The 26,990-nt window shown below is 47.2% G+C and overlaps 1 protein-coding gene across 1 annotated transcript in view; it reads left to right on the forward strand.

Annotated features, from left to right (window-relative positions):
* The window catches only part of LOC125758360 (neprilysin-1-like), a 130,950-nt gene that overhangs the window by 52,304 nt on the left and 51,656 nt on the right, over nucleotides 1–26,990 (forward strand). Inside the window, exons 4-5 of the mRNA XM_049415438.1 lie at nucleotides 12,761–12,891; nucleotides 24,592–24,823. Of these exons, the coding sequence (XP_049271395.1) occupies nucleotides 12,761–12,891; nucleotides 24,592–24,823 (363 nt within the window). The remainder of the gene's footprint in view (nucleotides 1–12,760; nucleotides 12,892–24,591; nucleotides 24,824–26,990) is intronic.

Genomic DNA, 26,990 nt, shown 5'->3' on the forward strand with positions numbered 1-26,990 from the left:
GCCCCAAAATACGGACAGCTGGAGGTCACCTAGTAACGCCGGCAGGAATCTGCACAGCGAGGGTCTCCATTACCAACCGGATTTATGCCGCAAGCTTCGTAGTCCTACAGCATTGCTCCCGAGATGTCATCCTTGGTATGGACTTCTTAGGCTTTGATGGTGCAGTCATCGACCTCAGATCCAAGTCGATGACACTATCTACACAAAGAGCATTACCGCCGTACACGCCGCCAGGGAAGCACGCCTTGAATGTGCAGGAAGACCAGGTCACCATTTCCCCTCGCTCCAGCGTCATCATTTCCGTCGGCACTCAGAACGTAGCAGACCTGGAAGGCGTCGTTGAAGGCGACCAGCACCAGTTGATTAACTGCGAGATTTGCGTCGCAAGAGGAATAGCAGAGTTGCGGGGAGGGAAAGCAACAGTGATGCTCACAAATTTCAGCAACGAATATAAGCACGTAAACAAAGGCACGACAGTCGCCTACACCGAAGAAATTGTGGAAGCCACCAATGCTTTCGCCCTCGCCGATTCTTCCGAGCCCACACCGACGAACCAAGCTCCCCAACCAGCTTTCGACGTCAATCCTAGCCTTCCGAAGCACAAGCAAGAACAGCTCAAAACCCTGCTCCTAAAATACAAGGACTGTTTTTCGTCGTCGTCAAGAATCCGCCAGACCCTAGTCGCAAAAGATCGCATCATAACAGAGGAAAGTGCCAGGCCACTCCGACAGAGCCGGTACACAGTTTCCGCGCGAGAACGCGAATCCATAAAGAAACAAGCCGACGAAATGCTACGCGACGACATTATCCAGCCGTCGAAGAGTCCGTGGGCGTCACCGGTGGTGTTAGTGAAGAAGAAGGACGGAACCCTACGCTTCTGCGTCGATTATCGCCGCCTGAACAAAATCACGAAGAAGGACGTGTACCCTCTCCCACGGATAGACGACACCCTGGATCAACTATACAACGCGAGGTACTTTTCGTCGATGGACCTCAAGACCGGCTACTGGGAAATCGAAGTCGGCGAGAGAGACCGAGAGAAGACTGCCTTTATAACACCAGACGGCCTCTTCGAGTTCAAGGTCATGCCCTTTCGTCTTTGCTCGGCACCTGCGACGTTCCAGCGTGTTATGGACACCGCGCTGGCTGGATTGAAGTGGCAGACTTGCCTTGTGTGCTTGGACGACGTCATTGTGTTTGCCTCAAGCTTGGCGCCTTGACCTCTGGCGTCTTGACGCTGTACTACAAGCAATTAAGGCCTCTGGCCTCACCTTGAAGCCTGAAAAGTGCCGCTTTGCATACGAGGAGCTATTGTTTTTCGTCACGTGATCAGCAAGGATGGTGTTCGTCCAGACCCGCGGAAAACAGCTGCCATCGCTGCCTTCCCGTCACCCACCGACACGAAAGCCGTGCGCCGTTTTCTCGGCTTATGCGGCTGCTACAGACGCTTCGTCAAGGAATTTTCACGAATCGCCGAACCGCTAACTCACCTTACGAAGACCGACGTGCCCTTCAATTGGGAAACGGCGCAAATCGAAGCATTTGAAGAACTCAAACGACGTCTTCAGGTGCCTCCGATAAGCGCATTTCGACGAATACGCTGATACGGAAATGCACACCGACGCAAGCAGCATAGGAATCGGCGCCGTCCTTGTGCAAAAGACTGACGGGGAGGAAAGGGTCATCAGTTATGCTAGCCGGTCGCTATCAAAGGCTAAATCAACTATTCCACAACAGAAAAGGAGTGCCTGGCCATCATATGGGCTACCTCGAAGTTTCGCCCCTACCTCTACGGTCGGCCATTCAAAGTTGTGAGCGACCACCACGCCTTGTGTTGGCTAGCTAACTTGAAGGACCCTTCAGGTCGCCTCGCACGGTGGAACTTACGACTTCAAGAATTCGACATAACAGTCGCTTACAAGTCCGGAAGAAAACACTCCGATGCTGACTGCCTGTCGCGCGCCCCCGTCGACCCACCGCCGCAGGACGACAAGGAGGATGACTGCTTCTTGGGAACCATAAGTGCCGACGACTTCGCCGAACGACAGCGAGCTGGCCCAGAACTCAGGGCCCTTGTGGAATACCTCGAGGGTAGGACCACCGTTGTTCCGAAAGTATTCACGCGGGGACTGACCTCGTTTTTCTTGCGCAACGGTGTTCTCCTAAAGAAGAACTTCTCGCCGCTTCGAGCCGATTGCCTTCTGGTGGTGCCCTACACATTGCGACTAGAGGTCCTCCAGGCTCTGCACGACGACCCGACGTCTGGACACCTGGATGTTTCTCGCACGCTCGCAAGAATACAGGACAAGTACTACTGGCCGCTACTTGCCGCTGACTTCACTCGCTACGTAAAGACCTGCCGGGACTGTCAGCGACGCAAGACACCGCCGAATAGGCCACCGGACTTCTGCAGCCTATCGAGCCACCTCGACGGCTGTTTCAGCAAATCGGGATGGACGTACTGGGTCCGTTCCCGACGTCGACTTCCGGAAACAAATGGATCGTCGTAGTTAGCGACTACCTCACCCGCTACCCCGATACAAGGGCCCTGCACAGAGGCAGCGCCGCCGAGGTAGCGAAATTCTTCGTTGATAACATCGTCCTGCGTCATGGCGCCCCAGAGGGCCTCATCACCGACCGAGGTACGGCGTTTACTGCTGACCTAACTCAGGCAATATTGAGATACAGCCAAACAAGCCACCGCCGGACCACAGCGTACCACCCACAGACCAATGGCCTCACCGAGCGGCTAAACAAGACCATCGCCAACATGCTGGCCATGTATGTCGACGTCAAACACAAGACGTAGGATGCCATCTTTCCGTATGTGACCTTCGCATAGAGCACGGCCATGCAAGAAACGACACAAATAACGCCGTACAAGCTGGTCTACGGAAGGAGTCTGACAACGACGCTCTACGCAATGCTGCCAACTTCCACCGACGAAGACAATCTCGACGTCGCTGCCTATTTGCAACGCGCCGAAGAAGCTCGACAGCTCGCCCGCCCGCGCATCAAGAACCAGCAGAGGGTCCACAGGCGTCACTATAATCTTCCACGACGCCACATGGAATACCAACCCGGTGACCGTGTGTGGGTCTGGACGCCGATACACCGGCGGGGACTTAGTGAGAGGCTTCTTCGACGATACTTCGGAACTTACAGGGTACTTCGACGCCTCGGCGCACTCGACTACGAGGTTGTCCCTGACGGCATTACGAACTCTCAGCGACGCCCATCCATGTCGTGCGCCTCAAGCCATATTACGCGCGTTAGTCAATCTGAGGACTGTAGTTTTGCTTTATTATTGTACTTTCTTGCTTGTGCTTATTGTTTATTGTACTTTCATTCTTATTGTTGTTATTTATTGCTGCATGCATTGCCCCCCCCCCCCCGTGTTCTGTTTTAAGCACCGGGACGCTGCTTTTTCAGAGGGGGGGCATGGCCATGTGCGTTTCTTATTGTCACTTTTGCTGCATTCGGTTTTCGCCCACAAAGACTGTCAGCAACGCTCAGCGCAAACCGCGCCTTATTGTTCGAGAAGCTTCGCGATTATTATAGATCGTTTTGTTAAGATTTCGCGCAAGACGCGAACACTCGAGCCTACTCTAGAGCTTGCGCGACAGCCAGCGATAACGCTGGAATATTCGACGGCACATGTGTAAATGCCGACACGCTTCACCGCTTGTTAGTTGATCGACGATCGATGCTCTATTCGCCGCTATCAGCGTAATGCTGTAGTTTCACTTTCAGTTTGCCGGCCACAAGTTCGGCCAAATAAACAGTTTCATCTCGGACGTGCTGACTGCTGTCTTCGTCGACGTCACGACCACGTGACAGTATACTTGATTGTTTATAGATCATTGGTATATGAGAGCTTGTACAATGTCTACTGTTGTTTGGTAGATATAGCACAGTTTGATGGTGGACGCACTCACGTTGCCGTCTAGTGGCAAATCTCAATACCGACTACTAACGCCCGTGATCATGATTTAACCCTCAGTAGCTGAAGTTCTTCACATATACGTGGACACCGTATATGGTGAACCCCGCGCAAATATGGTATCAACAAGCGCATAGTGAACACTGATACTCGATATGCACTCCTTCAAAGCGTCGTGAAACGCGAAGAGAAGCGCTAGGCGCGTCGTGTCTTCCCTCTAGTCTGGCCGTTAATTCTCAAAGGGCGAGCGGCAACGCGGTGCGACAGCCAGGCGGGCGTCGGAGAGCTATTGCTCGATACGGATGGGTGGTAAGAGCGAGGCTTGTGCTAAAGCCACCACCTCGCGGTGTGTTAAAGCGTTGACGAAATTGCATTTCATTGGAAACGCGCCGAATCGGACAGTCGTAGCAACAGCGCGTTTTCGTCTTTTAGGGGCGAAGCTCCTTAAGGCGGCACCCGTTCGTCCCTCGTAGTCGTTGTGGTCGTAGTAGTGAGTAACAAGTCTTACGCTTTGACCTCCAAGGTGGCGCCGGTGGGAGATTTCTCCTGTGCGTTGTTGAACAATAAAAAATTCGCAGCGTGCGCGTTAACTAAAAGCCGAATTCTTCTGTCTCTCATTCCCCATTAGCAGCCATTGGCATGTTCCAGTAGGAAACGTTAGTAGAAGTAGAAGTGTAAGTGTTAGCTAAAAGCCGACTTCTTCTGTCTCTCATTGCCATTAGCAGCCATTGTTTACCTCCAAGGTAGTGCCTGGTGAGATTTCTCCTGTGCGTGATTAAACAATAAAAATTTTGTTCAAAACGCCGTTGATTGATGAAATAAACCAACGAAAGACGCCAGATGTTTTGTAAAAGCAGAACGAAAGAACGCCAGATGTTTTTCTTAAAGTGTAGTAGTAGTAGTTGCATGTAGCCACCTCGCCCGATCGTCAACGGGCGAGGTGGACCGGCAAGGCGCGAGGACCCTGCCGTACGAGAGTTAAATCACACTAAAAGACATACTTTGCGGGCGATACACTCTAGTGAGCTTTCAACTTTTCGTCTTAATGTACATGATAAAGAAATTATTTCTACGAAAAACGCAAGGCACACCTTGAGCAATATGTTTGGTTTTGGGACGCTAAATGGAACCATGAGGCGATGCGAAGCCGGAGCACTTGCACGATCGCGTTCCGTTGGCTTTCGTTGGGCATGCTACCGACCTCGCGTCGTGGAACGCGCGTCCTGTCTTCCCTCTAGCCTTGCCTTTAATTCGCACAGGGCGAGCGGGGAATGCGGTCGCTCTTGGCACTCTTTCGCTCGGGAGCGGACTTCTTCCTTGCATTTCACCGATCACAAGTGATAATGAAGGGACCACGTAAACCAACAGTCAGTGCTGGGCAGTATCGAAGATACATGTATCTTAGATCCTATCTTAGATACTCTATGGGTATCTTGTATCTGTATCGCGATACGTCTCGAAAGACGAGTATCTGTATCTGTATTTCCGATACATTCGATAATGTATCGTGTATCTTAAGATACAAGATACCTCTATCGCCACAGAACCGTGCGAAACAATAATCACTAACCAAGCTCCGCTTTTCAAGCTGGTATTGGTGCCAATAAGCTATCTGAACAAGTCAAAGGACAGTGACGCAATTTTATTTTTCCGCCAGAGTCCTCCAGTGAAGGCAGAAGATGAGGAAGACAAGCGCGCGGACGTCTACGCCCAGCCCACGTACCTTTTGTTTTGTCGATTTCTTTTCTTTTTAGTTGCACCAATGCCGCGACACTTGCTCTTAGCCACTTTCCTGCGCCGCGTACTCAACCGCGTGCAGCGTCTATCGCGCAAATTCTGATGTTGCTACAGTGTCGTTATTGAAGATTCTCTTGCGTCTTGCTCCGTAACGAAATGTGATGCGTGCAAGAATGGGGTTGCTTTGTGTCTGGTGGGTTTTACGTATCAGCGATTTGAAGGATCTCGTGGATGTAAAGCTTGACTTGCATGCAATGAATGAACTTATATGCAAATAAGAGTCTAACAACTTTAGCACCACTGGTACTGATGCTAGATCTAATAGAGCAAGCGCTTACCTAACAGAAAAAAGCCGGCAGATCCCACGCATTGTGGGAATCGATGTAATGCGAAGCAGCCAGCAAAGAGCTGCATACATCGTCTTGTATGTCATTGAGGAAAATGCGTGTCATGGTTTTCATGTTAACTCCTATTATTTATGTTCGTCACACAGTCACATCGCGCAAGACCAATTCCGGGGTAGATCAAGCTAGCGAAACAGCCACCAGCGCGCCATGAGCGTGGCACGTGTCATGCTGTACATGACATGCGTGTCATGATTTTCATGATAACTCGTGTTATTTATGTTCGTCACACGGTCACGTCGCAAGATACCAATTTTGGTGTATATCAATCTAGCGAAACGGCCGCCAGCGCCCCATGAGCGTGGCACGTAAGTCATGCTGTACATGACATGCGTGTCATGATTTTCATGATAACTCGTGTTATTTATGTTCGTCACACGGTCACGTCGTAAGAGACCAATATTGGTGTATATCAAGCTAGCGAAACGGCCGCCAGCGCCCCGTGAGCGTGGCACGTAAGTCATGCTGTACATGACATGCGTGTCATGATTTTCATGATAACTCGTGTTATTTATGTTCGTCACACGGTCACGTCGCAAGATACCAATTTTGGTGTGTATCAATCTAGCGAAACGGCCGCCAGCGCCCCATGAGCGTGGCACGTAAGTCATGCTGTGCATGACATGCGTGTCATGATTTTCATGATAACTCGTGTTATTTATGTTCGTCACACGGTCACGTCGTAAGAGACCAATATTGGTGTATATCAAGCTAGCGAAACGGCCGCCAGCGCGCCATGAGCGTGGTACGTAAGTCATGCTGTACATGACATGCGTGTCATGATTTTCATGATAACTCGTGTTATTTATGTTCGTCACACGGTCACGTCGCAAGATACCAATTTTGGTGTGAATCAATCTAGCGAAACGGCTGCCAGCGCCCCATGAGCGTGGCACGCAAGTCATGCTGTGCATGACATGCGTGTCATGATTTTCATGATAACTCGGGTTATTTATGTTCGTCACACGGTCACGTCGTAAGAGACCAATATTGATGTATATCAAGCTAGCGAAACGGCCGCCAGCGCACCATGAGCGTGGCACGTAAGTCATGCTGTACATGACATGCGTGTCATGATTTTCATGATAACTCGTGTTATTTATGTTCGTCACACGGTCACGTCGTAAGAGACCAATATTGGTGTATATCAAGCTAGCGAAACGGCCGCCAGCGCCCCATGAGCGTGGCACGTAAGTCATGCTGTACATGACCTGCGTGTCATGATTTTCATGATAACTCGTATTATTTATGTTCTTCACACGGTGACGTCGCAAGATACCAATTTCGGTGCATATCAATCTAGGGAAACGGCCGCCAGCGCCCCATGAGCGTGGCACGTAAGTCATGCTGTACATGACATGCGTGTCATGATTTTCATGATAACTCGTGTTATTTATGTTCGTCACACGGCCACGTCGCAAGATACCAATTTTGGTGTATATAAAGCTAGCGAAACGGCCGCCAGCGCACCATGAGCGTGGCACGTAAGTCATGCTGTACATGACATGCGTGTCATGATTTTCATGATAACTCGTGTTATTTATGTTCGTCACACAGTCACGTCACAAGATACCAATTTTGGTGTATATCAATCTAGCGAAACGGCCGTCAGCGCACCATGAGCGTAGCATGTAAATCATGCTGTACATGACATTCGTGTCATGATTTTCATGTTATGACTTGTCATTTATGTTCGTCATACAGTCATGTTACGCCATACCAATTTTGGTGCACATTCGATTAACCAAGCGACCAGGAGAGCACAAAGTCGTAGGCGGCTAGATAGATAGATAGATAGATAGATAGATAGATAGATACGGTCAAAGTCGCAGAAGTTCGCTAAGAAATGCTTCGCATTTAATAACTTGGCGTACCGTATTTTTCACTTCCTGCTACATTTATTCAAAGACTTTAGGAAATAATAATTTGATTATTAGCACAAGTGCTTTTTTGCTGTCATTTTGCCTCCCATACATTACCTAGGTCTCTGTACTACTGTTTTTCCGGTCTGGTCACTGCAGTATCTCTTTTGTAACGCATTCCCAAAATAAGATCGCTGCATTATTCTTCTAACTGTCTGCTTTATATTTCTACTACGGTTTACCCATTTACACGTTGCCAAGGCGATTTTGAAAACAAATATATAATTATGTAGGCGTCCCTTGAGTTACAGTACAAAGCATTCTGCTTACCGCTTAGGAAAACAGCGAAATTGAGCTTGCATTATAATAATGGAAATCATTAGGAGCCACCCTAAAGTTTTTAAGACGGGGATTCGAGAAACGTTGTTTTACTGAATGCTCCGTTTTACTCATGAGCGTCCCACCGAGCTGTTTCAGGCAATTTTCCATAGGCACTGAATTTTCTATTGTCTTAATACGTAAGTTGACGATACTTCATGCTCATAGCTATTAGAGGGACACTGAAGAGCAAAACTACTTTTCTCGCATTAGTAAAGCAGTCTTCCACGATACCAAAAACACCACGCTTGCTGCGAGAAGACGCTTAATAAGCGGGAAAACGCGCAAAAAGAAAATGCAGGTGGCGACGCCACCTTGGAATTCCCGTACCATTTGCCGTGACGTCACATATTTTTGACGGCGCCTGCTTGGGCCTACGTAGTTTTTAATCGGTTAAATCGAACTACATTGTCCTCTGAGAGGGCCAGAGACATGACATAACGAGTTTGTGGAAATTTCGTCGAGCCAGTGGCGCCAAAATACGTTAAATGCTCTTTGAAGTCTTTTACGTCACGAATTACAAAGTTCGGCGCGAAATTTAAAAATGAAACTTTGATCTTGGTTTTCTCCCCTAGTAATAAACCTATGGTGGTGAAATAAACTACACAAGAGTTCTCCGAGCACACTTTATCAATCTAAACCAATTCATTGCTTCTCTTTAGTGTCCCTTTAAGGGCGCCGTCTGTATTGTGTTTGTACTCATTCAATGTGAATGTTTGATACAGAACCACCTCTCTATTTTACTTATATTAGTTTTCCTGTTTTAGGCCTTGCTAAACATTTTTCGTATTACTAATCGCCACCTAATCGGAGCTATACGCGGCAATAGCGCGAATAACGGCGGTGCCCTCCGACGCTTTGTGCAACTATACAATACGTCTGAGATGTTTCTGTGTTGCACATGCTTTCTCGTTGAAGAAAAATTGCTAAACGATTGCACGTTAGTGAGTACATCAACAAAGAATCCTTTACGCCAGAAGATAAGTAGAATATGAAAATTCATTGCTGTTTTACGTCATCTACGTATACACCCGGGGTCTCAAACTCAGCTTATACCCAGCGGGCCACAGTCGCGAAATTTAGTTCCAAGCGCCGGCACAGTGAGGATGGTGGGAGAGAGTTTGAACAAAATGACGTTGCCATTCGAAAGGAAGCCTTTCCCATGTCTCATATAGAGGTCATTTCTGAAGGGGACTTGGAGTGAGGATTCGAGAAACATCGATACCGATGTACACAACGAGTGAAATCTGTACGCGGATTGAAATATAAAGTTTTGTTCCACGGTTATGTTTCAGCACGTCGTGACCACATGTTCTTCACGAAAGAAATGCTTGAGACCAGTCATATCTGTGTAGCTCACGAACATACTTATTTAGAAAACAAAAACAAATTGGACGGAGACGGTCATGTGTGCCGGCCGGGCCGGTAGCGAACGGTCTCAAACCCCGTATACACCATGCGCTCCCTGCGCATGGTGTATAGTAACAGACATTTCATTAAAGTGAAACAAAATAGGTCACAATTAGGAAATTTTCAAGAAGGCATTTTCGTGTATAGGCGTTCGCTGCTACATTATATGGATCCATAATAACAAATTAGAGAATGCATCGAAGTATCTTAAGATACAATTGCCAAGTATCGTATCGGATACAATTATTGCGGCAGTATCTTGTATCTGTATTTCCAATACTTCTTGCCTGAGTATCTTGTATCGTATCGCGATACAATTTCAAAGTATCTTTGCCCAGCCCTGCCAACAGTACAATAAAAGTTTGATGTTTAATATATACACGATGTTTCACACTCTTTATGTTATGTACTGGGCGCATTTCACGGAAGAGTTTCACGGTTTACAGATGATTCTCTCCGTAGCTTCGCCCCACTCATCATCATTCACCCCGTGGATATGCTGTGATTTTTTCTTTCGAGCCTGGGGGCACACATGTCACCACTCCGTTATAAAGAGGACGCTCATAGCATCCATTCATCTATCCATCCATCCGAGAGCGCCGAGAGGAAAGTGTGAAAGATAAAAGGAGCGTTCATATAGCCTTCGTTATGTGTTTGGCGGTATCTCAGTGGGCTAAACGCCAGGAAGGCATGGTCGCGGACCGAGAGGTGATAGGTTCGACTCCTATCAACGGAACTTTTTCTTATGGTTTTTTTCTTTGCCTTTTGATGGTATTCATTTTGCTGACGTACTTCCGTGACGGAAATACGTCATGAAAGTCTTGGTGGACCCCGTCATAAAACACTTTCGTGTAAACAAGCATTTTTTACTAAGCAAAAAAACAGTGTTTCTAAGTAAGAGAAGTTAATGTGCCGGCTGCAGTTCTTGCAGCTTCCTGAACATTCTTTTCTGCTTTAGGCTTCATGGTAGCGCGTTTCTCCCAGGCTCAACTATAGTTCGCACCTTTCACCTAGCCCATGACAATTGTTATAGCGCGAACTCAGCACAAGGACAAAAGATATACGAAGACGTGCGTGTACCTTTTGTCCTTGTCCTGAGTTCGCGCTATAACAATTGTCATGAGCTACCAACTAGCCGAAGCCACCACCGTTCACCTAGGCGGTGTTTTCATTTGTTCCCTTCGGTCACCTCTTTTAGATGTGAAGCATCTTATAGCGGAGTTCAATCCGGTGGTGGTGGTGGTGTGCGGCGTGACCACCCTTACTGCGCATGCGCAAACCTTCTCCACTTCCCCTTCTCACTCCCTCTCTCCCCTTTCCCTCTCCACATCACCTATCCCCTTCTCTTTCCCCTCTAATTTCCCTTTCCCATCCCCTCCTCACTTCTCCTCTTCCCTCCTCCTCTTCCCTCCCATCTCCCCTCCCCCTTCCCCCTCTCCCCTCCACTTCCCCCTCCCCCTTCCCCTCTCCATTCCGCTCTCCACTTCCCCTCTCCCCTTTCCCGCTCACCACTCCACCTCTGAAACGCGGGCTCTACATGCCGAAACACTGCTTCGCATCGCCTCATGGGCCCCTTTACCGGGAGATGGTGTGATTTTTTCTCTTTTTGCTTGGACGCGTCTACATATGTGACGAATTGTTCTTTTGGCCGTGTTCATGAAGGACGTTTGCGCTGGTACAGTTCATGTAAAATCATATTACCGTTGAGCACACACTAAAGTGGTGCATAATAATTGTTTTCTCTAACATATCGCCGCGAGTCTTACTTTTCATGAGTTGAAGCTTCACCCACAAAGACTGTGGACAACGCGCTGCGCAGGCCGCGCCGCGATGTGTAAGAAGCTTCGCGATTGTTTTAGAACGTTCCGTTAAGATTGCACGCCGCACGCGAATGTTCCAGCTTTGTCGAGAGATAACGCCGCTACCAGCGATATCGCTGGAAAGTTCGAAGCGTCTGTATAAAAGCCGACGCGCTTGGCCGCTTGTCAGTTGATCGACGGTCGACACTCTGTTCGCCGCTATCAGTACATACCGTGTGTGTTGCTGTAAATTAACTTTCCGTTTCCCGGCGATAAGTTCGGCTAAAGAAACAGTTTCATCTTGAAAACGCCGACTGCTGTCTTTGTCGACGTCACGACCACGTGACAATATGCATTTTCCTAATTGGACCAGGTACTAGCTACATGTACTTATGGTCGCACTTCTGTGTATACAGTTGTACTTAAAAATACCTCGTTCTTGATTACATATGACTTTATTTACTTGGGGAAACAATTTTGCTTTATTGCTTGATTCCACCGTGAAGGGAGCGTGCAATGTATACAGCCGCAGGTGCAGTGCGAACTTACGTTTTACATAAGCTAATTTCTTATTAGTTAAGCCGTGGCGAGGATCGCTCGCATTGCGTCTCGATATGAAACCAGTATATAGATGAAGAACAAGTGATTCTGTGGACATAAGTGGCACTGGCTGTCACTTGTCTTGCAATAAATGCGGCATATTCATGTACATCATACGTTTGCGTGGCCCTATTTCACAACTTCAGTATACGTGGCTGTTATTACATGTCATATTAGGAGAGACTAGGGTTACTTCGGACTGAGTATGGGTTTACGAAATACCATGAGTCGTCGTTATCCTCTTTTCGCCTACGCTGTTTCTTTTCTTTCTTCAAGGATTACCGCCTATGGCAGGAACGCAAGACAGCAGCGGGGCTGGAGAAGCGAACAGAATGCGTCTTTATTTACCATGCGCATAGCCCATGTAGATAGCCTATTCGACTAGTTGACCGCAGGGAAGAAATATGAAATTCGCATACTTTTTGTTCTTAGGCAGTTTCTCGTTGATTTTCCTCTATTTCAAACACTTCATAGAGGTAGAAATTAGGCTAAACATTCAAAGGCTAACACAAGTTTGAGTTTATTATTGCTCATCGGAAAAATTAAGCTTGCAACGTAAAAGACGGATAAGCAATGTGCCACATTTTATAGAATTCTTAGAGAAACAATACGGCGTTCTGTGTGCAGGTCAAGTGGACTTTGTTTCTGAACAATATTCTCAAGGACACACAGCTAACCCTAGACCTGAATGACAAGGTTGTGGTGACCGACCAGGAGTACCTGCGAAGAATGTCGCTCGTCCTCAAGGAAGAGCCGCCGTGAGTGCTTAAATAACATCAAACTGCCTTTTCGCAGTCAAGCTACCTCGCGCTTGTTTGTTTTTACGTATAAAAATAGCGATCATGTAGAAATACGCGGTTAGATTGTTTTTTTGCAGCCCCTACGGTCTTTTAAGCGACGCACAGGAGTCGGGTTGTGGCACGGCGAAGGACGCCTCAATGTCTGCATAACTTGTCCATCCTCGGTACAGCGTCGGTTCAGAGGATGTCGGCCTTCTCCCTGGTTTCGGCACCAATAATATAGAGGCAGAGAAGAGACCGACACCCGCATTGCCCTGGTTGAACATTTCGTTTTCTTTTATTGCGTGCTAACGAGCAGCCCCGCCTTACGCACGCTTCTTCGCGCGTCTTGGGCGCGGCATGGCGTTTCCCGCCAATGTTTGCCCGCTGTAGACTCAACAAATGCTTTTTGATTTCCGACAAGATAAACGGAATTTCCAGTAAACAGCAAGAACGTTTGATTTCCCTCTTTCGAAAAAGGTGCTGGTTCTCAGCTTTGCTTGTGGTGGCTTCCGCGCGAGTTTGACATCGGGAATAACGGAGCAGAGGCAAGACAGAAGATTTTGAAGCTATTCCGCGGTTAGGGTCTTCTTTCCTGGCTATGTGGCTCTTTCCGGTAGTGGACCCGGACTAGGGTTCCTTTATTCTTTAATAAAGTTGTTCTCTCTCTCTATCTTTCCGGTGAACCTAAAGGCAATTCCTACTGTTTTTTCTTTGTTGCTTGGGTCCCGACGGTACCCACGTTTTCGCATCAATTTGGGTGTTTGTCTGGGAGAATACGTGGCCTGACAGGCACCTCTGAATTAGTGCACTGCAGGGGCTCGGACCTACCCGAGAACCCGGGCCGGGCCGGCTAAAGTGTTTTTCATGGCGGGCCCGGGGCGGGAGCTTCGGGCTTAGGGTCGCGCCCGGGTTTGAGGTCACGGGCTCGGGTCGGGTCGGGCTTGGACTTTGCTCAGTTCTTAAAAGGACAATAAAGTGAAAGACTGAATTGGTTTAGACTGATAAAGTGTACTCTGAGAACTAGAATGTCCTTCATTTCACCACTATAAGTTTATGAATAGAGGAGAAAATCAGTCAATGCTCCATTTTTAAAATCCGCGATGAAATCTCCGCGCGTGACGTCACGAATTTCAAACTGTAGTTGTCGTACTTTCAGAACATTGCCTCCTGAAAATTTTCTGAACTTTGGTGTGTCAAGTCTATGGCCTCAGACGCCAATGTAAGTCATTTTTTAGGGATTAGGAACCACGTAGGCCACAGTAGACGCCGTCAGAATCTATGACATCCCGGCGTCTGCAGCACGAATTTCAAGGTGGACCCGCATTTTCTATTTGCGCGTTTTCGCATTTACGAAGAGAGTTGTCGCGGTGAGCGTGGTGCTTTTGAAATTGTAAAAGAGTAATATACTGATATTAGAAAACTCATTTGTCGCTTTCGTGTCCTTTTAAGTTTGTTCCCCATACGTTTTGCACAAGTGTATGTTTCACATTTTATCTTGAAAAAGCGCTTTTTTCATGCCGGGAAAGCTATTTGGGAAAACTTTATGAGGGACAAGTACAGAACTTCTTTTGCTGCTTGCATATGGTGCTACTTGATTCATCTAAAACGGGCGAGCTAAAAGAAATAGACCAGGCGCTTCTATAGTTAACACCTCGCTATTCTGTGCTTTATTTGCATATGTTATTATTTTATATCCCAAATGTTATTCTGTAGCCGCAGTAATAAATGTGATATAATAACTTTATACCTATAACTTATCATCGTAAGAGCAATCACAAAGATCCAAAGCGAGATAACTTTCCTGAAAGTTGCAGCCCTCCACTAAAACGAAACGACTGCCCGGAAACTCGTTACATAGAATCCCTATAAAGACACATTCTTGTTCCGTGGCTCCTTCACGGCTCCAAGTGGTCGTGTGACGCGAGATGGATGTGCACGGCCCGCTTGGTGTGCCCACATTGTTAACGTGAAAGCTTTCATCTTGTTCCGCTATATCAGGGGTTTCAAACTCTCCTCAGCTAACGGGTCGCATTCACGACAATTTCCTCCAGCAAGAGCCAGGACAATGAAGAAGGGAGGAGCAGGTAGAGGGTGGCGGGGGAAGAGGTTTTACAAAATGTGCGCTGACGTTGCCATTTGAAAGACAGTTTCCATAGTTTATATATGGGTCATTTCTGAAGGGTATCTGGCGGCAGGATTCCAACAACATATCGCTACCTACATCCGAAATGACTAATACCTGGACACCGATTCTGAAAAACAGTTTTGTTGCATGGTTATGTATCAACTCATAGTGGCCGCGGGGGGTACCTTTCAAAAAAAAGATGCTTTAGACCTGTCATGCCTGCGTAGCTTCAGAACGTACTTAAAAAGAAAAAAAAACATGGTTGATCCCTCCATTATAGGAATCGGAATAACACGAAAGTAAAGTGTGCCCTTAGAGAAGTAACTGATTGTTCACTGTACAATGATATAAGAGAGTTTGCACAATGTATATTGATGTCTGGCAGCTATAGCACCGTTTAACGTGGGTGTGCCCACTTTCATGATAGGTGGTGCATCTGCATTCCTACGACTAAGTGATTAAACAAACCCTCGTGGTAGCTGTAGTAGTTAAAGGGCCCCTCACCAGGTTTGGAAATTTTGAGCTAACGAGCGCAATGCATACACTGGGCGTTCGCGATCACGTCTGCCAAAATTTGCAACGCTACGCGCCGCGGAAATGGGTCAAATTTCAAGGTGAACGCTGCTTGCCCTTCCTCTCGCGGGCGCGCGCTTTAGAGAATGAGGGGATGACGTACATGAGAAAATGGCCCTGCGTAGATGGTAGTGCTGTGACGTCGCTCCTCTACGTAAACGACTGTGCTCTGACGTCGCCAACAGTAGCACGTGACACTGCGATAATTATTTGACACGACATGTGTAGTTTGTGTAATTTGTTGCTTTAATAGATTAATAAAACTTGAGAGAAATAATGAGACTCACAAAGAGAATGTGTGCGTCTTTTTCATTTTTTTTTCGTGAATTGCAGCGAGATGCGGGGCTAATGTGCCTCCCTTTCCCATGCGTTCGTGTCCCCGCGGTTAGCGCATCGAGCAGACGCCAGCCCTGGAAACGAAAGTAATGTTCTGGCGCGCTCGAGCATTCATTATGCTCACTTATTCTACCGCGTCCAAGTAAACGTTAATGCGGCACTGGCTCATGATACCGCCACTCTCGTGCCCGTACAAATGTCTCAACTTTCATGCCCGTGTCGCAGAAACAGGCAGTACACCGGAGAGAACGCCGACGAAACGCCCACGGCCGCTACATAAAAAAAAAGGTAGCGGCCGTGCAACGCCGCTCGCGTGCTCGGGCTGGCTTGGGCACGTCATGCGCACGTGACCATGCATGCGTATGACGTGTTCATGCGTATGTGTCAAGTGAAGAGGGCAGGGAAGGAATTTGGCTTGCGAAGGCTACACGGGGCAAGTGGCAAGGGTTTGAAACTAGCCTCCTCGCATCATGGTTTCGCGCCGCTACAAATTATTGTTTTTCTCAGCTCGTAACGAACCGATTTGAAAACTTCTTGCGGCATACTGCTCTTCATTCGGCACACAACAACTTCCAGCGTCTAACTAAAATTTGTTATGTGGCCTGGTGAGGGGCCCTTTAACGGTGAAAGCGTAATCAGAGAACGAGGTGTGACAGCCAGAAGAGCGTCGCATATTGGACGCAGAACTTGGTCGCCATCCTGGGCCATGTTAAAGTGTGATTGAACACCACGGCCGGACTAGAGGGAAACGCAAAGCGCGTCGTGCTGGCCCGGTAGACCGGCCGCGATTATTCTAGAGGCGAGCGCATGAGCGGGGAACGCGGCGTTACAGCCAGGTGAGGCAGGCGCGCATCGCAGAGCTATGAGTGAGGTCGACGCTTTTACGACGCTCGGCTAAGGTCGCCACCTCGCGGTGTGTTAAGGCATTGACAAAATTGAGCTTCTATTAAAAAAATTACACCATCTCCCGCTAAAGGGGACCATGAGGCGATGCGAAGCCGGAGCACTTGCACGATCACGTTCCGTTGGCGTTCGTTGGGCATGCTACCGACCTCGCGTCGTGGAACGCGAAGAGGGACGCTACGCGCGTCGTATCTTCCATCTAGCCTGGCCGTTAATTCTCACAGGGCGAGCGGGGAACGCGGCCTACAGGCGGGCGAGAGGGGGGCAGCGTAGGAGAGGAGAGAGAAGGGGAGGGGACGCGCATGCGCTCGAGCTCATCGCGGCGTTGAGCAGGGGAGAATTTCGGCATGTCCAACCCGCGTTTCAGAGGAATAGTGGAAAGGGGGAGGGGAGAAGGGGAGAGGGAAAGTGGAGAGGGAAAGGGGAGAGGAGGTGTGGAGAGGGGAGAGGAGGTGTGTGGAGAGGGTATGCGCATGCGCAGTAAGGGTGGTCAGAACGCACACCACCACCACCACCACCACCGGATTGAGCTCCGCCTTAAGATACTTCGCATCTAAAACGCGCCGAATGGGAGGGACGTGTAACGCGTTGCAGGTGCTAATCGCGGAGGCCACAGTAATGACGAATTATTTTACTTTACATCTCCCAGAGCGCAACACCACCCCGGCGACTGAGAAAGTAGTAGATATTGTCACGTGGTCGTGACGTCGACGAAGACAGCAGTCGGCGTTTGTAGGATGAAACTGTTTATTTGGCCGAACTTGTGGCCGGAAAATGAGAACTAGAACTACAGCAATGCACGCTGTACAATGATAGCGGCGAACAGGGCGTCGTCCGTCGATCAACCGACAAGCGGTCACGCGCATCGGCTTTTATACAGGCGCTATCGAACTTTCCAGCAATATCGCTGGTGGCGGCGTAATTTCTAGACAAAGCTGGAACATTCGCGTGCGGGGCGCAATCTTAACAAACCGATCTACTACAATCGCGACGCTTCTAGAACACTACTTCGCGGACAGCGTCGAGCGTTGATAACCGTCTCTGCCGGTCAAACCCGAATACATCAAAACAAGACAAGAAGTGGGCGTGGCAATATAAAAGGCGCGTTTGTAAAGACGCTAGAGCCTGTGACCCGTGGCGCAGTGGATAGCGTACCCGGCATGTGTTGTTGCGGACCGAGCGGTCGTGGGTTCGACGCCCGTTGACGGAACTTTTTTTCTTTGACAGTGACCGTGTATATTTTTTGGACGTCATTTCCGTGACGGAAATACGCCACTGAAGTTTTGGTAGACCCCGGCATAAAACAATTTCGTGTTAAAATAATGGGACGAAGACAGTCATGTACGGGCCGCATGTTTGAGACCCTTGCCCTATACAGTGCGAAAGGTATACATGATAATGGCGCAACACATTTGGAATGGGCAGGAATTGCATAGGTTCATTAAATGAGGCGTGGGGCAAGTATATTCGCTTGACAAAATATCTGGCTTGAAAAAATACAATCACAAATTCAGTGCCAGGTGATGTCCCTTTATCACGAACCATATGCATCCAATGAGTAAAGGCCTGACCACACTTAAGTGTTACAACGCGTCAGCGCATGGCGTGCCCTCTCCCTATGTAGGCCTTCTCCCTCCATATGGAGAGGGTGTGGCGCTGAGTCTACAGTAGAATGGATAGTTGGGCTAGTTGGAATGCATGCATGATTGATGCAGCGCTAAAGACGGAGACGAAAAGAAACACAGAGTGCACAGGACCGAACGCTGTCTCGCAACTGAAAGCAATATTTCGAAAAAAGAAAACCGAGAAAACCAGGAAGGGCATAGCAGACATGCGCATCAAAGAGTAAAGCAAATTAATGAACAGCAACACGTGCACATCCTTTAGAACAAATTCAAACATGTCACTTGACATTGCACGAGCCAAGCAGATAAGCAAACTCCTTGTCCGTCAAGAAAATTGACGGATGGCTCGCACATGCGTCTCCCAGCCTTTTACTGTGAAAGGCCTCGATAACTTTACGGGTTACTTTGATACTGTGCCTAGAAAGCACTTCCGCCTCTACGAAGACCGGAGAGCAGCCACAAGTATTACAACGCGATGCTAGATGTGATGTGGTAGTCTTTTTCAAGGACTGATTATATTCCATTGAACGAACGTTGATACACTTGCCGCTTTGTCCCACGTACGATTTGCGGCAAGTAAGCGGAATTTGGTACACCACCCCGCGCTTACAAGGTACATATGAATGACACATGTTTATGTTTGTAGCCGTCAGTTTTCTCTTCAGTACCCTACATTTTTTTCTTAACAAAAGGGCAGATCCTATATAGCTTTTCTGGAGCAGAAAACACCGTTTTAATACCATATCTCTTGCCAACGTTGCTCAGGCCGTGGGAAAGCTTATGGACATACGGCAAAACCGATACGTTATCGTATTTTTTCTTTTCATCACTGGTGTCGGGACGATTTTCATTCTTGACCCATTTCAACAGCGTTTCACTGCAACTAGCTAGAAAGGACCCCGGAAAACCTGTATTTTTTAGCCGCTGAATCCGTGAGCAGAAACTGCGCTCCAAACCATACGTACAAGACTTAGTAATAGCAGACTTCAGGGCTGAGAATGCAATTCCGTTTTTGACAACTTTTGAGTGCCTTGAAGAAAATGGAAGGAGCGGTTTTTGTGACCTTAGAAGGTAACACCAACAAACATGGTTAACTTCAAAAGAAAGGCACAAATCTAAGAACTGTAACTTGTTGTCCTTAATCAACTCAAGTGTAAACCTAAGCCCGAGTCCACATTCGTGAAAGACGTTGAAAACATCAGTCGCCTTTCTACTATAGTGATCACATGTGAAAAACACAAGGTAGTCATCAACATATCAATAGTCATCAACATACCAATTCCTTTAGGATTTCTCGGTTTTTTTTTTCGAAATACATGTTTTAGTTGCGACACAGCACTCTGTGTTCCTTTTCGTCTCCGTCTTTAGCGCTGCATCACTCATGCTGAGTCTACACGCCGCGCGCTGACGCGTTCTAATGCGTACGTGTGGTCAGGGCTTAAGTGCCGACATGCTTGGCCGCGCCTTTATTACCACACTGGAACGAACCCAGAAAATAGATCGAAATCGCTTCTTCCATCTCCGGCCGGTCCTACCCGCGTAGTCCAATGACCACCTTCTACCAGTACAACATCGTTAGGAAGATATGTACCATTATGATATTGCCACGCCCACTTCTTGTTTTATTTTGATGTTTTTTGGGTTTGACCAGCAAGGACGGTTATCAACGATCGAGGTTGTCCGCGAAGCAGTGTTCGAGAAGCTTCTTGATTGTAGTAGATCGTTTTGTTAAGATTTCGCGGCGCAGGCGAGTGTTCCAGCTTTATTGAGAGATAACGCCGCCACCAGCGATATCGCTGGAAAGTTCGATGGCGCCTGTATAAAAGCCGACGCACTTGACCGCTTGTCAATTGATCGACGGTCGACGCTCTGTTCGCCGCTATCAGTGTATTGCTGTAGTTTGAGTTTCAGTTTCTCGGCCACAAGTTCGGCCAAATAAAGAGTTTCATCTCGGGCGTGCTCACTGCTGCCTTCTTCGACGTCACGACCACGTGACAATATCAAAAAAAAAAGAGCACGGTGCAAACCATACATTGCTGAAACCTGCAAGGAGAAGCCCTCAATAAGGAGTTTTGTAGATGGCATTGGGTGATTCCACGAGAGATCGAACATGCCTGTCCGGTCGCAATTTTTGTTTTGCCTGGGTTTTTCATATGTTATGTGGGCACATCCAAAGTGCACGGAACCGAAAATTTTATTTCCAAAAAACGCTCCTAGCGCGGCAAAAAATTATTTGAGGTGGCGGCGCGGGCCTCCTGTTTTTGCTCACTGCAATGTTTTCGGATTTCACGGCCGAATTTAGCGCGAACTATAAATGATGTGTCGAAATTTTTTTGCTGGTTTTAATACGCATTACTGTGAATTACATCCATGCTTTTTTTATGCTGTCCTCAAAAATAAGAAAACGTGAAAAAATGGCAAACACGGCCGAAATCAAAAAAGGGTCCTAAGTTTGAGGCGCCTTGGCGCCTTTGCTATTACAAACAGAAACTTGAAAACAATGTCAAATATAGAAAAGAGTCTTTGTAACATTTATACGGAAAATCATTTTGCTACAGGCAGCACAAAAAAAGAAAAAAACAGTTAAATAAGCGAGTTTTTTCAAAAAAGTACATTTTCAAAAAATAAAATAAAAAAAACTCCGGTCTCAATTTTGACGAGAATTTTTTATCGAAGAGCGCTTATGTCAGTGAACACACGGTTTTAATATCATATGTCCTCATTTGCTTTATTTACGAGATATAACTGGCCAAAATGACCCTTGCTGTGTGTGCTTACTTCAGCGCGACTGATGGTTGTTATTAGCTTGCATTGTGCGTAAATCTCAGTTTTAATTATTCTGCTGCAGCAAAGCCTTGCTCTGGTGGCTTTTCGTCAAGAAAAATGTGTTCTCAGATTTTATTTGAGTATATCGTGCTGCAAAAGTGGGCTGCTGCCGCCGTCTAAATGGCTAACGTGTAAACAGTTTGCAGCCTACAACCTCGCCTACAATCATCAGAGGAAAGATGGGCGTGCCTGTTCAAGATATCAATCGCTTCTTCTTCCTGAAGAAATGCCTGGTCTACCTCATCGCGGTTAGATGTAGACAGGTTTTCCTTGAGAAGCGTAAAGCAATGCAAGCAGACTTCGCAGGTGTCGCGAAGATCCTCAGCCTATGACAGTAGCTTCTGGAGGTAGGCAACAACAAAAAGAGCAAATAAAGAAAATTTCCGCAACGAAAAATTTCCTCAGCAATCTTCTTTTTCTGAACGCGTAAATAATCGGCCCAGGATAATAGGACCTAGCCATGGGCCGCGGGCATCGCGTGTAGTGAACAGCTAGACCTAGAGCAAGTCGAAACGTTTATACTGAACGGTGCCGCACAAATTATCTCACATCTGCGCAGCTGTCATGAATGCGTTTCCAGAACTGCTCATGGTTTAACATTTTATGACTAAGGGTGTCTAAGCGCTCTGGGCTGTAATAATTAATTTGTAGGCCACACTCATTCTCGAAACTAAGGGTAATGTCCGTCTGGCGCCACCAATGACCTCTGCTGTCCTCGACGTGGGATAGCACTTTAGTAAAGTGGCAACAAAACATCATCAATTGGGCAGCTTCGGCCACTCATGGCTTAATCGTGCCGCACCGCACGTTTTCTGGCTGTTGAAATGCTGAGGTAAAGGTCGAGATGATACAGGAAGACGTTACCTGCGACGCCGAAAACATGTGATAGCGGGAAGTGAAATAAACGGCTCGGAAATGATTGAGCTAACTTTTTACAAATGTTGTTTGCGTCGAATGGGGAAGATGGTTAGAGCGTACAATGCACGTAATCGAAGGGAAGCAAGCATGCAGTGAGAAAACAACTGCATAACAGCACGCCTGCTGATTGTGGCATTTAGTTACAGATTAGGTTGGCCTTCGCTGCATACAGATGCTTAATTCTGTGTGCAAGGAGAGTTTTGACAAAGTGACCTAAACCATGTGTTCGCGGTGCCTCGCGTTCTTCTGATTAGCGAATACTGGCGGGGTGAGTTGAGGTTATAAGCTGAAACTGCGTACGCGTTAGGCCTTTAGAGAGCGGCAGCAGCCCACCGCCACACACGCTAGACACAATTAAAGTTTGAGAATACATTTTTCTTGACGACAAGACACCAGAGCAAAGTTTTACTGCAGGAAAATAATTAAAACTAGATTTACGTGCGATGCAAGCTGATGACAACTATCAATCGCATTGAAGTGAGCGCACACAGCAAGGGTAATTTTGGCCCGTTAAATCTGATGAACAAAGCAAATGAGGACATACATATCAACATGGTGTTTTCACTGACATAAGCGCTCTTCGATAAATTTTGTCGTCAAAATTGAGGCCTGAGTTTTTTTTTTATTTTTTGAAAATGTACTTTTTTGAAAAAAAAACTCGCTTCTTTAACTATTTTCTTCTTATTTTACGCTGCCTGTCGGAAAACGATCTTCCGCATAAGTGTTGCAAAGGTTCCTTCAAATACTTGACACTTTTTTGAAGTATCTGTGTGAAATAGGAAAGGCGCCAAGGTGCGTCAAACCTAGCAAACTTTGTTGATTTGGACCGGGTTTGCCACTTTTTTCACATTTTTTTTCCTTTTGAGGACCGCATAAAAAAGCATGGACACAGTAATGCGTATTAAAACCAACAAAAAAAATTTCGACACATCATTTATAGTTCGCGTTAATTCGGCCGTGAAATCCGAAAATATTGCAGTGAACAAAAACAGGAGGTCCGCGCCGCTACCTTCAAATATTTTTTTTGACACGCTGGGAGCGTTTCTTGGAAATAAAAATTTCGGTTCCGTGCACTTTGAACGTGCCCACATAACATATAAAAAACCCAGGGAAAACAAAAAATGCGACCGGACAGGCATGTTCGATCTCTCGTGGAATTACCCCATTGAAGGGTGGCCCGACGTTCGGGAACTAGAAAAATGAAGGGATGAGCTAGACAGCTATATTCATTCTACAGAGGTCCACAAAGGCATCCTGCATTTGTTCCAGTGGTGGAAGTTAAGGACAACGACTGCTGACGCTTTCAGAATTTGCAAGGCTAGCGCAAGCAGTGCGATAAACTTTAGCGCGGCAGGATATGTGATGCAACAGCGCATGGCGTGCTTAAAGCCGGTATCTCTTGATAATATGATTTTTTGCGCAATATGTGAAGAAATAAGCTATAAAATATGCGGCTGTGTCTACCAGCAGTGGTGTGATATATGAAAAGAATGCTATGACGTTTTTTTTTTCTTCCTTTGGGCCTGCTCGTACGTATTTTTAAGAGTACACGTGGTGCATGCGGTTCGTTATAAATTTTATCTAGATCAGTGTATTTACAACAAGGTACTAAATTTGGCTTTCTCCCTTCTATTTGTCTTGCTGTGGCAAGGTGCCACTATGCTGAAGACAGGTGCTGCATATCCGGGAGGGTGCAGGATTGGCTTTGGCGTGAGAGCATGCTTTAAATTTCAATAGAGCGCAATAAAAACAAAGAGAGCGCTCTGTTCTCTGTCTCCTTTGTTTTTACTGCGCTCCCTATCGAAACTGAAGTCATGCTGCAAATCACTTTCCTCGCAGCAATACCTAATACGAAATGGTCTTGATGATCCACATTGTATTTGCAGAACAAATGGGTACAGTATACTATACTGCAAACAAACATTCATTGTACCCAGTATGTCCGCTCAACTGTTTTCACCGTGAACCCCTTTTTACAAGAAATTACCGTAGGGTAAAATATAATGGTTAGCGAAATATTCGCCAACAAAGCATAGATATTTGCCACATAAAACACCTTGCTGCCGATTCCATGTTCGGTCAACACCACCTTGATTACTGGCTCGGGCCTCAGTCGGGCCTGATCTGTCATCGGGCCGGGCCGGACCGGGCCATGTAGGCGACATTTTTTCTCCGCTTCAGGCCGGGCCCGGGCCTCGCTTTGAGTCGCCGGGCCGGGTTCGGGCGGGCAAACTTGAAGTAGTTCCGTGCACGGGCCGAATATCACGGCCCGTGTAGTGCTGTACCCTTAATTGCCTAAAATGTTAGCTTCATGCACAGCAAAGTGCAACATATGGCAATGACGCATATTTTCCCATTCAATGTGCGCAGGTACGTCGTGGTTAACTACATCGCGTGGCGCGTGGTACAGCTGTTGGGACCACTATCCATTGACAGGCTAAGGTACGCTCAATTTCGCTTTGACCGGTATCGCTACTCGCTCGTCCAGATCCAGCCGCTTTCACGGCAGTGCTTCGACCTCACCTTCAGATATATGCGCTTCGTCATAGGGCGCATCATCTATGACCGCGACACACAGCGCCCCATTGAACGACATGCCAAGGTGAGCTTGACTTTCTTTTTGACAGAACACTGATCAGCAGTCTAAGCATAAGCCATCATAATATCGCGAAGACAAGTGCTATGCTAAATATGATTTGGTGCGAGAAGATGCGCCCTAACATCTGTGGGTTCTCAGACGTAGCAAGGGATGGTCCAAGTTCAAATGTAGTTCCACTCCGGGACATATACGCTCTGCTTTTTGTACAATAATTGGAAACGATAAGCCTATGATAAGTTTTATACTGATATATAAAAGTGTGGCAGCACAGTTCTTGGTGGTATGAAGCATGCGTAGTTATCCGAACATTACCGTTTTGTCTACAAATGCGCGCACCTTTTGCCCACAATCGCTCTCAGCTCTAGTAGGGCTATTATTGAAGTGAGAAGAAAGGACAGGTCGCCAAGGCTTTTGCCACTTCGTGACCAGTACACAAAAAGAAAGGATGGGACATGCTGAGCCAACTGATTTATTGGTCCTTCACATTAAGGGTTCTCACATAATTGAAAAACCTTCTGTGGTAAGCAACAAGACATGTTCCGCAACTGTAAAGTGGTGGCAATGTCAATTATCCAACAGTGCTATAACGAGATCCAGGCTCATTCTAGCGAAGCGATGTTCATACGTGCTTATGAATACTATTGCGATAGCAAATATGCATATATAGACGCTCGAGGCGCATACTCGCGTCCATCGCGGAGGGTTAGCGGTTACGGTGCTCGGCTGCGGATCCTAAGATCGCGGGTTCGATCCCGCGCGGCGGTTGCATTTCGATGGGGGCGAAATGCTAGAGGACCATGTACTGTGCGATATCAGTGCAGCTTAAAGAACACCAGATGATCAAAAAATCCGGACCCCACCACTACGGCGTGCCTCGTAATCATATCGTGGTTTTGGCACGGAAAACCCCAGATATTATGAAACCGTTAAGCGCACAAAGACGGGAACAAGAAGACGACACACAGACACACATTTGGAAGTAGCGCTCTGTCTGTCGGCTTCTTGTTCCCGTCTTTGTGCGCTTAACGGTTTCATAATGTCAGTGTACCAACTAGCGCGGACCCAGCCTCTGACCCAGATATTGTTAAGGCGCATGTTTACAGTTACCGTGGCCGTGGGGTTCCCTATAACGCACAATGGCGATAACATCACACCACGCATGTTATGTTTTATTTGCGATTTAAATCGTGTGGAGGCAGTGGACGATCGTGGCTCAAGCGTATGGGAAACGCGCCGGCCATCTTCCTTCGCGCTAAAGTCCCGGGGGTGTCACGGAAGGAGGATTACGTGTTTTCGGCAGGTACTGGTAAGCTTGAACGGCCTTATCTTGAGAGAGTTCAGCAGACAGCCTTTGTGAGTACTGCGTGCTCACTGCCCAGTTTGGTTGAAGCGATAAATAGCACGAAGGTCATTCGCTTGCCGCAGCGCCCGTATTTGCTTACGCCAGGGTTATGCGCCGTAAAACAGCGCAGGAGAAAACAACAGACCAGACGAGAAGGACACGTAACACAAGGCGCACTAACAACTGAAAGTTTATTCAGTATCTGCACAGAATAAATACTGTATTCAAATGAATAAACAGAAAAAAGAAGGTTAGAAGGTATATGGCAGTGCATCACGTGGTCCCTACTACTGCGTGTGCAAAACGGTTCCTGCCAGAAATTTAACATCTTTCTCCGAAAGCAATACAGAAGGCATGGTGACAAAAGATTCTCCGAGCTTTTTAATCTTTAGGGTTTCAACAACCTCTATTGTAAACCTGTCAGCTGATTTGTACATGACGCCAGTGCTTTCAAATCGAAGTGCGCAACCGTAGTCTCTGCAATGGATACCTAGATGCCCCGATACCGCTTTCGTTGGGTTGTACTTGTGCTCTTTAATCTATCATCAAATCAAATCAAATTTATTTCAACATACAAGCGATGTCGTGGACAATGAACTAAAAGCCAGCAAGGCTTGACAGGGTCCATTGCCTATTTTCCAGGCAGTGACAAAACGGGAAAAACAAGAAATACACCGGAATTAAACTATAAGTACAGGGCATAACATTTAGGCATCTTCCTGTTTGGCCTATGTATGACGCACCGCAAGACAGAGGGATTGCGTAAACCACATTATCGGTGCACTGTACAAACCTGTCGCGAGGCTTCTTAGTGCACAGAGGTGTCTT

The sequence above is a fragment of the Rhipicephalus sanguineus genome, chromosome 4 (genome assembly GCF_013339695.2).
Source record: "Rhipicephalus sanguineus isolate Rsan-2018 chromosome 4, BIME_Rsan_1.4, whole genome shotgun sequence".
Lineage (NCBI taxonomy): Eukaryota > Metazoa > Arthropoda > Arachnida > Ixodida > Ixodidae > Rhipicephalus > Rhipicephalus sanguineus.